The following is a 13,817-nucleotide window of genomic DNA, read 5'->3' as shown; positions in this document are numbered from 1 at the left end:
ATACAGGTGTTCGAGGTTTCCATAATCCCATACCTCTACACCTCATTGTCTCCAGTTCGTTCTCCTCATTTGTATTTCCTGCTGGAAACAAGCAGCTTCTTGATGGCATGTTGGTCCCCTGTTGATCCACCTCCCTGGGACATGTACTGGTCGTGCTGAACCAAGGGTTCTGTCCAGATGACGGAAATTAATGAGTTGACACCATTTTAAGTGTTTGGCCCCTAAAACCGAACTCATAGACAATCTGGCAAATTAATCTTGTGAGCTGAGGTGGATTGACCATAAGTCTAAGAAAAAAGATTAAGTTTAGGGTCCCTTCCAAAGCCTTGGAAGGGGCCCAAGCAATGCGTTCACATGGTTACATGCTTTGCAAAATTTGCAAAAGTAGGATATTTTAAACACAACTGCTTCTTCTGTTTCTTTTATATCTGATGGCAGTAGGCTAGCCATGGGAACTTTGAGGCAGTCAAAGTGGAGATCCATTTAGGATGGGTTTACATTGAAATATTTATGTGGTTTGCAGTCAGCCCAGTGCACAGCCGGGTTACTGCTATCTATCCTGGTATAGGAGGGGCTTCCAGGCATGTTCCTACTGTCCACCAGCATTGCTACAAGGGTGCAGAGCCAATGGGCCAATCACAGTATGAAAGTATCCTACAGGGCAGCCCCGGGAGCTCAGTGGTTTAGTGCCGCTTTCACCCGGGGTGTGATCCTGGAGACCCGGGATCGAGTCCCATGTCGGGCTCCCTGCGTGGAGCCTGCTTCTCTCTCTGCCTCTCTCTCTCTGTCTCTCATGAATAAATAAAATAAGATCTTAAAAAAAAAAAAAAAAAGGTATCCTACAGCTCCTGGCATGGGAAGTGGTGGATCATGGAGAAGAAACAAGGTGTAAAAGGCACAAAGCAGAAGCTGGTCCATGACAATGGATGGTGTACAGTGAGTGGGAGATTTTGTTTGCACTGGTGCCCAGTCAAAGCAGAGGTATCTCCACATTGAGAATATATTCAATAACAAAGCATACACAGTTATGCACACATCATCATTTTAATTTTTTGTCTTTACTGAGACAAAGATTTAGGTGCAGGTGGTTTATTTGGGAAGCATCCCAGAAAGCAGGAATGAGGGAGCAAGGAGAGGGACACAGGGTAGAATGAAGCATCATTTAAGGCATTGTTGCCATGAACAAAGGGGCTGACTCTGCCCTGAGAAACACACTGAAGACCTCCCCAAAGGGACCATGAAAGGAAGAGGCTGGTGCATTTATTCACTGGCTCCTGGGACCCCTGGGGTTGAACTGCCCCATACCTCTGGGCTGTGTCAAGCAAGCTCCTGAGGGCAGAATGGAGGGGGATGTGCCCATGTGAAGTGGGATGCTGGCAGCATGACATGGGTCTGGGCGTACATCCCTGAATCCATGGCTGCGTCAGTGATGGGCAAGGGAGATGACACACCAATGAGAATGGCGTACAACAGAATTTGCCAGAATTCCTGGGTGTATTTGCACACAAAACATTAACAATACTCCAAATAGGGAGTGTGTCTCTAACAGCTCTCACTCAAAAGAAATTTGATAGAGGTCCTCCCAATTTGACAATTCTAAAAGTTTACGTGACTTTACCAACTTTACGCAGTTGAAAGAAATTCTTCCAAATTATCAATAAAAAGAAACACGTTTTGCTTTTCTGTCCTTTCTGTACACAATGATATCACCAAATCATTGTTATAGGAAAGGATGATGAGATTATGCAGCCAAAGGATGTAAGAGAACCTTTTAAAGAAAATGGTCATTTTTTTTTTCCTCAATCATCTGGATTTTGTGAGGTTTATGCTATTTGGCAACTTTTAAAAATTCGTAATTTGTTGTGATTTCTTTTCTCCTTCTAAATAAACATTCAGGTTTGTCCCTGATTCTGTATTTATAGTTTTGTGTTTTCTTGTGAGCATCCTCGGCAGCCGGCCAGCAGCCTCCCCAGGGGCAGCCCTGGTTGCTGGCCCTCTTAAAGCAACAGCAGCAGAGTGCTGTTCAACTCTAACTGTTCATCAGTCCTGGTGAACCAAGGCCCTGGGGCCTTTAATTTGTTTTTAGAACAATTAGCTATTGAAGGGCACAGAAACTCTCTTGCTTGGAATGGCATCCAAAACACTTTAATGGAAGGTGATCTGAGGGACAAATGGAGGGAACTGCTCCCCGAAACACACAGAATCATGCTGTCATTCAGACAGACTCCAAGAGGAGAGAAAAGCACTTTGTTCTTGCTTCCCTGAGCTTTCCAGGAGTGCATATCCTGGAGGCACTCAGTGGCCTCCTTGATCTCCAAACACTTGTTCAATCTGAGGGTTGAATGGATTCTCCTTCCCCAGAACCTGGGGCCACTGGAGTTGCACCTTCTTCCAGAAGCGATCTGCCAACAGCAGCAAAGCCACCTGCAAGAGAGAACCCAAAGAAAGAGTAAAAGGGAAATTATAACGAAGTAAAGAATTTAGCAACAGGATTTACTGTATTCTTTGTGTGGTGGGCAGACTCTAGCATGGTCCCTCATGACCATCCTAGACCATGTGTCTTTGTATAATCCTCTTCCCTTGATGTGGGTGGGACCTATCACTTGGTTCTAATCAATGGAATATGGGGAAGGTGCAAGGATGTCACTTCAGTGATTATATAATATGGATGACTGCTTTGCTGGCCGTCTTGCTTTGGGAGACTCTCTTTGCGGGATTGATGAAGGACAAAGGGACAATGGGAAGCCTGTATGGCAAGGGGCTGACATCCAGCAAGAAGCTGCATCCTTAGTCCTAGAACCACAAGGAAATGCTTTCTACCAACAACCTAAGTGAATTTGAAAGCAGTTCTTCCCCAGTTGAGTCTCTGGATGAGGATGTGACCCGGATAACATACCTGGATTTTTACCTTGTGAGACCCCAAGCAGAGGACCCAGTTAAACTGTGCCAGCACTCTGACCCACAGAAACTGTGAATTCTGTGTTGTTTAGAGCTGCTAACTCTGAGGTGATTTTTTGATTTAATAGCAGATAGCAAATGCACATTTTCATTTATCTGCAGATAGCTAATATCTCCTACAGGCCTAAGGCTTGGGTTTTGGAGATGAACAGGATGAGTCTTTCCCTCAAGGAACTCCCAGTCTAGGGAGGGAACCAAACATGCAAAATGACACCACCAAACCCACAGAGGGGTTTGTGGGAGGCTGGAAGCGGAGGAGGTTCCAACTCTGCTGGATGGGGGGAAGCGACAGGTCTCCCCTAAAGAGAGTGATGGCTGAGCTGGATATTCAAGGGGGAATTTACTCAGATGGATGATGTGCGAAACAGTGCACCTGGCAAAGGACAGCTTGTGCAAAGGCACAGAGGTGTGGAAGAGGACTCATGGTGGGAGACCAAGGGTGCCTGGGAGATGAGGCTGCAGAGTCACCGGGTCTAAGGGCACCGTGAGCACGAGGAGTGTGGCTCGGGTGCCAGGATGAGCAGTCATTGGCTTCATGCGCAACAGGCCTGTCTCTGGCTTTCCCAGCTGGACGCCTAGTCTGGTTGCTTGGTTTTACTGCGGGTTTCCCTGTCCTCATGATGTTAGCAGGATCCATTCTGGATTGTCTAATCCTCCAGCCTGTCATTAACAGGCCTTTGATGAGGACTCCTTCTCTGCAGATAATGCCCTCACTTAGCAAATGGGGCCTGGCCAGGTCTTGAGGCCCTAGTTGGCTACATCTGCAAAGAGAAATATGATCGCCGAAGGCCTTCGTGAGGAACACACCATTCAGAGCAGGTGCCCAGGGGCACTCCCAGCTTTATTCAGAAACACATGGACCTTGTCTCCAAAGGGCAGGTCCCGTTCGCCATTCCAAGGCAGTGCTGTCAGCACCTGTGTGATGCTGGGCAGCCCCTTCTATTCCCTGAGCTGCAATTCTTCCGCTTGCAAAATGAGGCTCTAGAGTTAAATGATTTAAAGACCTTTCTGGAAAAAACAAAAAACAAAACACAAAACTGAACTTTCTGGGTCTAAATTGTGTGTTAGGTTTCAGCAGCTGTTAGAAAAAACTAGAACCGGTTTAGTTGCTACATTAAATATCCCCAGTATTTTAATATGGCCCTGAGCTGTCTGAGGTGGACCCCAAAATTTTACATATCCAACCATGTAATCTTGATCATCTTGATCATATCTCTGTGGTGTGTAACAGAAACATGCCACCCACACCACATACACACATACCCCATACGCACCCCCAAATACCATACACATCACATCACACCATACACACCATATCCACCCACCCCCCCATCAGACAGACAGACACACACATGCCTACACCTATACCCCCTTTTCTGCTCCCCCTCTGCACCCCCACCCCCAAGCTTGCTGTCAGGCCAGCAGGTTTCCAGGAAGGGGTTGCTCATCTCTCCCGCACTAAGTAATCAGTGTCTTCGAAGACAGAAGACTGGTCTCTTGGCTGTTTTTCCTGCTATTTCTCAACAAAGGAGGCTGCCGCCAGGTCTGTGGAAAATTACTGCTTCTTCTGCTGTGTTTTGTTTTGTTTTTTCGCCTTTCCACCCTGGTATATCTAAGCTGTCTTCCTAACAATTATGTGAAACCAAGACATCTGTGGTTATTTATTTCCCAATCTAAATTAATAAAGGGGGAGATGGGGTGAGGATAAGAAGAGGAAAGTTAAAAGGAAAGAGCTCAGCTCTGAGCATGTGGTAACTATTTGGTTTGAAAGCAATTAGTTGGCTGTCAGTCTAATGGAGATGAAAATATTTATGAGTGTGCACTGCGAGAGTGGAATGGTTATTATTAAACTCGAGACTTGTGATAAAATGACGCACTACGATCATTCACTCGTGTGGCAAACACTTACTGAGCATCTACTGTGGGCTTCTCTTATAACCAACCTCCTGTTGTGACCCCCACGAAACACAGGGCAAGGCACAGCCACCCTTTACCCTCATTACTCTGAACGAGCTATTCCCCGAACGTGAATATTTTGTTGTGCTTCCCTAGTCAACGTCTACAGCCCAAAAGCAATATCTACTCATCTGAGAAAAATCTGAAAAGACAATTAAGCACAAAGAGAAAACAGAGCAAATGAAAGTCGTCTGTAATTATAGTCGAGGTAGCCAACGTTCACGTGGGGCGGAGAGCCTTGCACGGGCGCGCACATACGCGCACACACACATGCGTGCGCACACTGGATCCTTCTGTAAATATCATTTTATAGTCTGCTCTTTCTGAGATCCAATTTACACACAGTGGAATTAACTTCTTGTGATAAACAGCTTCGTGAGTGTTGACAAACGCATACAGTTGAGTAATCGCCCCCACAATCTGTAGTCTGCTTTTATTTACTTTGCTCTATATTACAAACATCTTTCTGTGTCACTAAAGGTAGATCTAAATCGTTGTTCTCATTCAGCGCACGGTATTCCATCAGATGGGCGCAAGCTAATTTATCTCACCGGGGGAGACTTTTGTCACACGTCTCCCCAACATGTGTCCTCAGGATGGGGGAACAGAGACAGCTTCTTCCTGCCAGAGCACAAAGCCTCCGCGGCTTGGAAGGGGTTCCTGGGCTGTGTTGCTCACGAACCCTACCAGACACATGCATGGGGTGACGTCTGGTCCAGCAGAATGCTGGGGAATAGGGGGCCCTGGTTAAGTGAGACTTTCTGGTTAACTGAGGCCCTTAAGAATCTCTTCCTCTGGAGCTGACTCTGCTGCCTGTTAGCTCTGGCCGGGCCCCAGCTGCAGTGAGTCCAGGGAGCTGCCCGTGGGTGGTGTGCTCTTGTCCAGACACCACTGCCAACTCCAGCGGGTGTGCTGCTTCCTCTGGCTAGGTCCGCCCCTGAGGAGCACTGGTGGTGTTTTTGCAGGTGCTCCTGCAGCCCTGGTGCTTTTGTGGGAAATTGCCACCCACCTGGGTGCCTGCTGCTGCTGCTCAGAAGCCATCAAGGTGCCCACGGTGACGGTCACTGGTCCACTGTGAAGGCTCCTCTGTGAAATTCTCACAGGAGGCGCAACAAAGCGGGGTGACTCAACACCCTGTTGTCTTAAGGAGCCTGGTGAAACAGGTCGTTCAGTTTTTATTGGCAGCCCCCAAGGCCCCCAGGATTGAGGCATGAGTCTGGGGAGAGGGGAACAGGAGGGTAGGAACCTGGTACGGTTTAGGATAACAGCCACCATATGGCTTTTAGACCGTCTCTCCCTTCCAATGATAGTTTTTAAATTGAGCCACGCTTCTTTGCTTAACCATATTTGGACTTATGCTGAGTTCCTCTCCAGGAGAGCGTCTGGTCCTCCAAGGAAATATACTCCTTTGGGTCCACTCGACAGATTCATGAGACACGCCTAGACACAGCAGAAGCCCAGCAGTGCTCACCGCTGGGCATAATCCAGGGTTCCTTCACATTCCTACTTCATAAACTAATTTTATGTGTTTTGTTACAAAAATAGAACCCATTAGTAAAACAACTATAAAATCAAACTCTAAATAGTGACTACCTTTCTATAATATTAAAAAAAAAAAATGCAATCCAAAACAAGATTGCATAGGTTTCACCAAAAACTTATCCCTGATCCCTTTTAAGTTGAACCCTTGCTAAATTTAACTCTGGGGTTTTATGAGACCTAAGTTAAAAATACACTCTGAATTTATTTTTCCTGTAGGAAGAACGTTTCTGGGCTATCTTGGTAAGATTGCTTTTAAACGCCTGCAGGGAAGCCCTTACCACAGAGAAGGCATGGCTCTGCTTCTTTGGGCTCTTAATCAGCCCAGAAATACAGTCTATCGGACCTGGTTACTTTTGGTCCCAATTAATTTTATTTTTATCCTTTGAGAGAGAGAGAGAAAGAGAGAGATTGAAAGAGTGCAAACAAGCAAGCAGGGGGAGGGTCAGAGGAAGAGGGAGAGAGAGAATCTTGAGCGGGAGCTCAATCTCATAACCCCAAGGTCATGACCTGAGCCAAAACCAAGAGTCAGACACTCAACTGACTGAGCCACCCAGAGCCCTTGTCCCAATTAATTTTAAATTTGTAAACCAACAACATGACAACAGTGTAAGATATATTTAAACATTTACATCTAGGGGAAAATGTAAATTTTCAGCCCTAGCCCCCCTGTGCTGACCCAGTGTGTCATTTCAGAACCACTGCTGCTAGTTGGCTTTATGTATAAAGCAAATTGAAGAGAAGTGGTCCCTGGTGCACGGGCAGGGCCAGCAGAAAGGGACTGTGTTTGAGGGTTTCCTGGCCCAGAAGGCCCTCCTCTCCACCCTCCCCCCTGCCAGCAACGCTTCCTTCTTTGAGGGACTCCACAAATCCACTCAGGACCCTGGGCTCCCAGGGGATTATATGTGGAGATAAACAAAGACCTAGAGGCTTATTAACATTTAATAACCAATTATATAGATAATAAATATTAAAACCTAATCTATATATAATTTAAAACCAATCCACTGATCAGTATCTTATGTCTGCCTCCAGCAACATACAGGTTCAGAGCTCAAGATAAAGTAGGGGAGTGGGTGTCATGGAGAATTTATTGCTCTCAGGAAGAGTTTTAGGATGGTTTGAGTTGCTCCTGGCATCCTAAGAGGAGAGGAGGTGGTCTTGCAGAGAGCTCTGCTGGGCAAAGCTGCTAAGGCAGGGGGCCTTAGGGATGTGTAGCTGGGTGGTCTAGGAGAAGCCAAGGAAACTGGACTTGATGCATGTCTGTGGCTCTTCCAACATTTTCTGTTTACTATCGTCTGGTTTTAGGCCCAGAGATCTTTTAAAGTATCTCTTCAGAGGTTTAACTTTGCAGAGGCTTTAAAAAGTGAGTATTTGAATTAATAGAGCTGCTATGGCTCCTGCAGGCCACAGATCTGGGTCTTGGGTCTTTGCAATATCATTTTTTTCTGTAAGTCAAACTTTCTTTCCATTTGGTCAGAAGTTTGGCTGTTTTCTCCCCCTCTCTACTATACCTGCTCTTTACTGGAGGCATCAAATGATCTCCTGGGTTTCCTCTCCAGTAGGTCCTTCCATGATGGGCAAAGGTCACAATTTGATCCCACTGGCCAAGCTCATTCCCGCAAATGTTTCCAGTTCTCAACCAGATACTGATGATTTCCAAACCTGTGTCTCCAGGCCAGGCTCCTCTCCTGAGGTCAGAAACCATCAGCTTGATCTAATGGTGATTTAGACAGTTCCATCTGGATATCATGTAGGCATCCCAAATCCAGAATGCCCAAACCTAGTCCTTCCTCTTCAGGGTTCCTTGACTTGGTATTTTTCACATCTATTCATCCAGATGCCCAATCCTATGAGTCATCTCCTTCCCACCCACCAAATCCCATCAACTGTCAAGTCCAGCATTATAACCTGCTTCTCTCCCTCATATTGAAGAAGATGTTTTTTAAAATTCTGGTTCTACATTTGGGGAATGAGATGGAAAGGTAAAGTGGTTGTCAGTTTATGTCAAGATTTTTTTCTAAGCCTGGTTATTTTCCATTAAAATATAAGCAAAGAGTTTACATAATAGAATTTGGTTAAAATTTAGAATGTATCAACCATAAATTTGAACTGTTCAACACAACTCATGTTTCTACTTAATTAAACTTGTCTTCTTAAGAAAATTGGAGTGGTTGAATGAACACTTCTGCTATTTCTCTTACAGGGAGAAGAAATAGGCCAATAAAATAAAGCCTGCTCCCTCCCTGATGGTAAAGGGCCAGTACCAGCTGTTTTTGCTCCGATGTACAGGAATTGGCGGGAGGGCACTTAAACATGGCCTGGCCTGAGTCTACTCCTTTAGTTGGTTTTTTTTTTATTTTTTATTTTTTATTTTTTATTTTTTTAGTTGGTGTTATTATGTCCATCTTATTAGCATGAGGTCCTTAGACTAACCTTGCCCATCTGGCTCTTTTAAGATAGAAGAGATATGGACTCCTATAGCTCCCTATATTTTGTGCATCATTTGCTTGTGTGTGTTTCTGTGTGTGCATGTGCACATGTGTGGGCGTTTTAAGTTATTAGCTTTTAAAATAGTAACATAAGGTTCCAAAAGGATCCATTAATGCTGCCCCTGCTATAAGGTGCATCATTTGGGGGGAAGTTTACAGGTACACCAAGAGGCTCCTCTTCAAGGCTTCAAGTCACAAGTCTATCCTGGTGTGCTCACATCTGTAGCTTCCGCCCAGATTCCTTCCTGAGCTCTAAGCTTATGTGTTATCTGCTAAAGAGACACCTCCATTTTGGATGTCCTGCAGGCTCCTTTAATCCAACATGTGCCAAGCTCCTTCTCAAACCACCCCACCCTCTGTATTCTTTACCTCAGAGCAAAAGAATCATCTATCCAATTTCCCAAGTCATAAAAGAAGTGTCATGCTTAGCATCTCTTTCTTTCACTCTCACGTCCCATAAATGGCCATGTTCTGTTGCTTCAACTGTGTGAATCTCTCCCATGCGGACCTTTCTCTTCCTCCCCACTCCCCTGAGCCATCCCCTCTCACCCACAGAGGCATCCTCCAGGCAGTCTCCCAGCCTCTCGAAGGACCCCACCACACCATTCTCCAGCTGCTACCACAAGTCTGCTTATTTTTCTTTCTGGTATAAGAACCTTTCATGGTTCCTCCTTTCCCACAGGAAAAAGGTCAAACCCCTTACAGACCTTATGTGATCTGGTCCCTGGATACTTCTCTTGATTCCTCTCTCTCAACCCCATAGTCATACTCTATGTCCCAGCCGTACTAGCAGCACTTTCATTTCCTCCAACGTGTCCCACTGGGGTGTTTCCTTTTGTTTGGCTTTATTTTTTTGCATTCAGGTCTTGGCCCAAGCAGTTTCCTCTGCTCATAACACTCTGTGTACCCCGTTTACCCAACGTGCACTTGACTAGCTCTTGGTCTTAGTTCTGAGGGAGCGTCTCTGAAAACTTTTGCAAACATCTCTCTTTCCAGTCCCATCCCATATAGTGCTCCCATAGCACCGTGCTCACACAACTGGAGGCACCAACCACTTTATATTTAATTATGTGTGTACTTGTCATTCTTTCCCTCGAGACTATAATCTCTCTCCTTACATGGCAAGGGCAAGACTATAATCTCCTTACATGGCAAGGGCAGTTTCTTGTTCACTCTTGAATTCTCACTATGTTCAATATAGGGTAGGGACTCAATAAACATTTTTGGATGGCAAGTTGCAGTCCAGATTCTTCAGCTCAATGTACATGATAAGTAGACATGTTTTAAGCATGGCCATCCATTGCTGCTCACGTTGGATGTGGTCCACCACACTATCATCTGCTTCCAGCACATGAACAAATCTCTCAGGGATAACATATGATTATGGCACACACTGATTTTCAGCATTTATTTATTTATTTATTTATTCATTCATTCATTCATTCATTCATTCATTCATTCATTCATTTTAAGAAGGCTTTATGCCCAACATGGAACTTGAACTTATGACCTTGAGATCAAAAGTCACATACTCTACTGACTAAGCCTGCTGGGTACACTGCCACCCTGACCACCCCCACACACTCCCCATTTTTCAGCTTTTGACCCTGTTCTCAATAATCAGTTTTAGGCAAAGCTGTTTGAGTGCAAGATAGAGCTCTAATTTGACAGGCTTTGAACCTAATATTATTTTAAGTGTCAGGGGGCAGGATGGTCTTTTGATGGATCAGACAAGTATGTCCCAAAGGTTAAAACAAAGCTATTTTTGATCCTCTCCATTTTAGTTTGTTCCTAATTAACTCTTTCTCTGACCGTTTCTTCAGATCCACAATTCTCCCTAGGATCAGAAATGTAAAATTCTGTGATATGTGGGAATGACAAGAACCTAATTATTGCCAGAAAGGAGGTCTCCATATTAAAAAGCATTCTAAGAGAAAGCCATCATTCTGTGGGGGAGCAGACTCTAATATTTAACCAGCTTCAAACCAATAATTCTGTTGGATTAGATGATCCAAATGATATGCAAGAAAGTTAGATATTCTGAGGTGCATTACTTAGATTTTTTTTTTTTTAGTTGTTTAAAACAGGGAGATGGGCATTTGATGCTCATTTCAAATTTACCCAGCATTTGTGGGACTCCACTGTTTATACGTCTGTCGATGGAGTGGCACTCTTTTGTTACTTTTGAGACAGTTCTTAGCCCTGCGGGTGGGTACTCAGAGAGCCTACAGCTCGAGGAGAGGTGGACTGCCATTCCATTCAGGCTTGGCCACCGAGACCAAGGCCGCTGGGAGAGCACTCCAGAACTGCTTCTGTGGGTTACACCCTTGTCAAAGGTTAGACCAGAAAGACTATAGTTGCAAAGGATTGCCAGCTTTCAAAATTTGAAAAGTGGCAGAAGTACTCCCATACTTCTTCATTTGTTTTAAATGAAGAAACATCACAAGCAGGTCCAGTATGTATGACAGATAAAAGTGGAGCTTCCCTGGGTGAAGTTAGGATAATGGATAGGGTGACGGTAGGAGGGGATGGAGCCCCACCCTCCACCCCACTGTGATCAGTGAAGAGGCCAGAGTAGAACTGCTTTCCAGAATTGTACCTTGGAATCCTAGATAAGAACCAGCTCTTACTGCAGGATATTGTTAAGGACACTGCTTTCCTCTCATCTAATGTACTTTCTGGAATGACCCAAAGAAGAAATTGCTCACAGGTCTCTCTTCCAGGAATCCTTGTGATATTTTTTAAATTTGATGTATTATTACTATTATTTTAATAAAAATACATCAGCCCCTAGAAAAACAGAGCTGATTTTGCAGGCTCTTGCGGGCAGTTTCTCAGGACTACCCTACACACATTTTATCAACTGTAGGCACTGAGTCAAGATGCCAGGTATCATTTCTATCTTACTTGCCTTTTACTCTTTCAGCTTATTTTTATTGAAGCTTCTATCTTATACATGTGAGTACATCTTTCTGGAACAAAAGGGGATAAAAATAAACACATGGGTGCATAACGATATCTTAAAAATAACGCAGCAGATAGCCTTCAGCAACCGCTGTGTGGCTGTACTTACCTCATTGGGGTGGAATCCATCGACTGGTTCAATGAGCTGCCAAGGCTGCCCGCCTCTTTTCTGCCACTCCTCTGTGACTGCAGGGCACACACACAACTAGAGGTTAGAGACACGCTCCCGTGGGTGATGGTCAGCCTTTGAGAGCAAGGGCCACATGGAAGAGGTCAGAGCTGCCCACTGCCTGCCAGGCCGATGCCTTCTCCCCAGTGGCTGCTCTGGGCTGTTATCTCCAGCCTGAGGCTTTCTGAATGGAAATGACCTTCCCATTGTATGGTCTTTCTTTCTTTCTTTCTTTCTTTCTTTCTTTCTTTCTTTCTTTCTTTCTTTCTTTCTTTTCTTTCTTTTCTTTCTTTTCTTTCTTTTCTTTCTTTCTTTCTTTCTTTCTTTCTTTCTTTCTTTCTTTCTTTCTTTCTTTCTTTCTTTCTTTCTTTCTTTCTTTCTTTCTTTCTTTCTTTCTTTTCTTAATTTTCTACCTAACTCAGGAGGAAAATGTATGAAGATGTTGGGTGAATGTGGTTTGTGCAGTGAGGAGGGCGGTGGGAAAAGGTGAGCTCTGAAATATTCAACACCGAGGGAAACTCATCTCATTTCTCAGTAGGAGAGTATTGCAAGAGGAGGAGGGAAAATTAAACATTTTGTTAACATCCCGTTTTCGTGGGCTGCCATTTCCAGATACTGCCGGCATATGTCAAGCAGTCACCATTAAAAACCGTACGGTTTGTCAGGAGGATAATTACATAAAATTATCTCAACATCACATTTAGAGTGAGTGTGGCTACAGAGGAAATATTATGAGCCCCAAAGTGATGCAAAGCAATGAGACTGCCCTTCAACAGGAGTAGGAGACCGAGAATGTCAGTTGCTCCAAGGTGATAGCACCGTTAACTCTATACTGTAATATTATACAGTCAGGAGGACCCCCTCAAGGAGATTTCAAATCCTTGGAGAGCCTCCAGACAAAAATATTGGAGGCCTGCTGCCCTCACTTCCTTGGTGTCCAGAGAGCAGACCAGGCACAGCTGCAATTTTTCCAGTTCTTCACTCTTCACCCCATAAAGACCCAAGAGCAGGGATGTGTGCCCTCTCGGTTTCCCCCATCTTGCCCCCAGGGAAGGCATGGAAATTCTACTGGAGGCCTTGCCTGCACAAGTGAAGCTTGTCCACAGAGCTGACTCAGTGCTATGCTGCTTTGGTAATTAGCCCTAATATCACGGCATGCCACCCCTGCTTGCTACCCAACCCCTGTTCCCTGCAAATACTGCTGCTCTTCTCAGAGCTCAGGAAAGAGTTCCTGCTGGTGGTTGGAAGTCCTACACACAGGATCACCGATTCCTGTTGGCTTCTTCACCTGCAAAATGCCTGCCACTGAGCCGCTCCTTCATATTTTGCGTCTGGGTTTTAATGGGAGGCAGTGATAACGTATTCCTTCCTGCCAGGAAACATGTTTCTGCTGCTGCATGAGTCTCCACGCCTCCCCATTACAAGGGAGTCCAGTCTTTAGAAGAACGGGCTTATCATATGGAATAATCCAATAGGCATTAAAAGAAATGTCGCAGGTTACCAAGGCTACAATCAGTCTATTCAGAGTGAAAAACATCATTTTTTCACATGGTTATTGTGTCTGCGAGGGTTACCAGTCATTGCTCATCTGGGGACATGGGTATTATAACACTTAAAGGGAGAATCAGAAACTCACAGGCAAGAGGTTAAGGTTTTATCTGTATTGTGACCAGTGCTAGACAGAGGGACCCTTTTCCATTTGTTGATCTTAGGGGGAAATTTTGCTTTCTTAGAATAAA

General features: G+C 44.8%; 1 protein-coding gene across 2 annotated transcripts in view; it reads right to left on the bottom strand.

The window, feature by feature from the left end:
• Window positions 1-2,123: 2,123 nt before the first annotated feature.
• The window catches only part of AOAH (acyloxyacyl hydrolase), a 158,160-nt gene continuing 146,466 nt past the window's right edge, over window positions 2,124-13,817 (bottom strand). For both annotated transcript variants that reach the window (XM_072783485.1, XM_072783486.1), the window contains exons 21-22: window positions 12,019-12,095; window positions 2,124-2,424 (exon numbers count right to left, since the gene is read on the bottom strand). In XM_072783485.1, the coding sequence (XP_072639586.1) occupies window positions 2,296-2,424; window positions 12,019-12,095 (206 nt within the window). In that variant the 3' untranslated portion in view covers window positions 2,124-2,295. The remainder of the gene's footprint in view (window positions 2,425-12,018; window positions 12,096-13,817) is intronic.

Source organism: Canis lupus, chromosome 18, assembly GCF_048164855.1.
Source record: "Canis lupus baileyi chromosome 18, mCanLup2.hap1, whole genome shotgun sequence".
NCBI classification, from domain to species: domain Eukaryota; kingdom Metazoa; phylum Chordata; class Mammalia; order Carnivora; family Canidae; genus Canis; species Canis lupus.
This window is presented reverse-complemented; position numbering and strand designations above follow the sequence as displayed.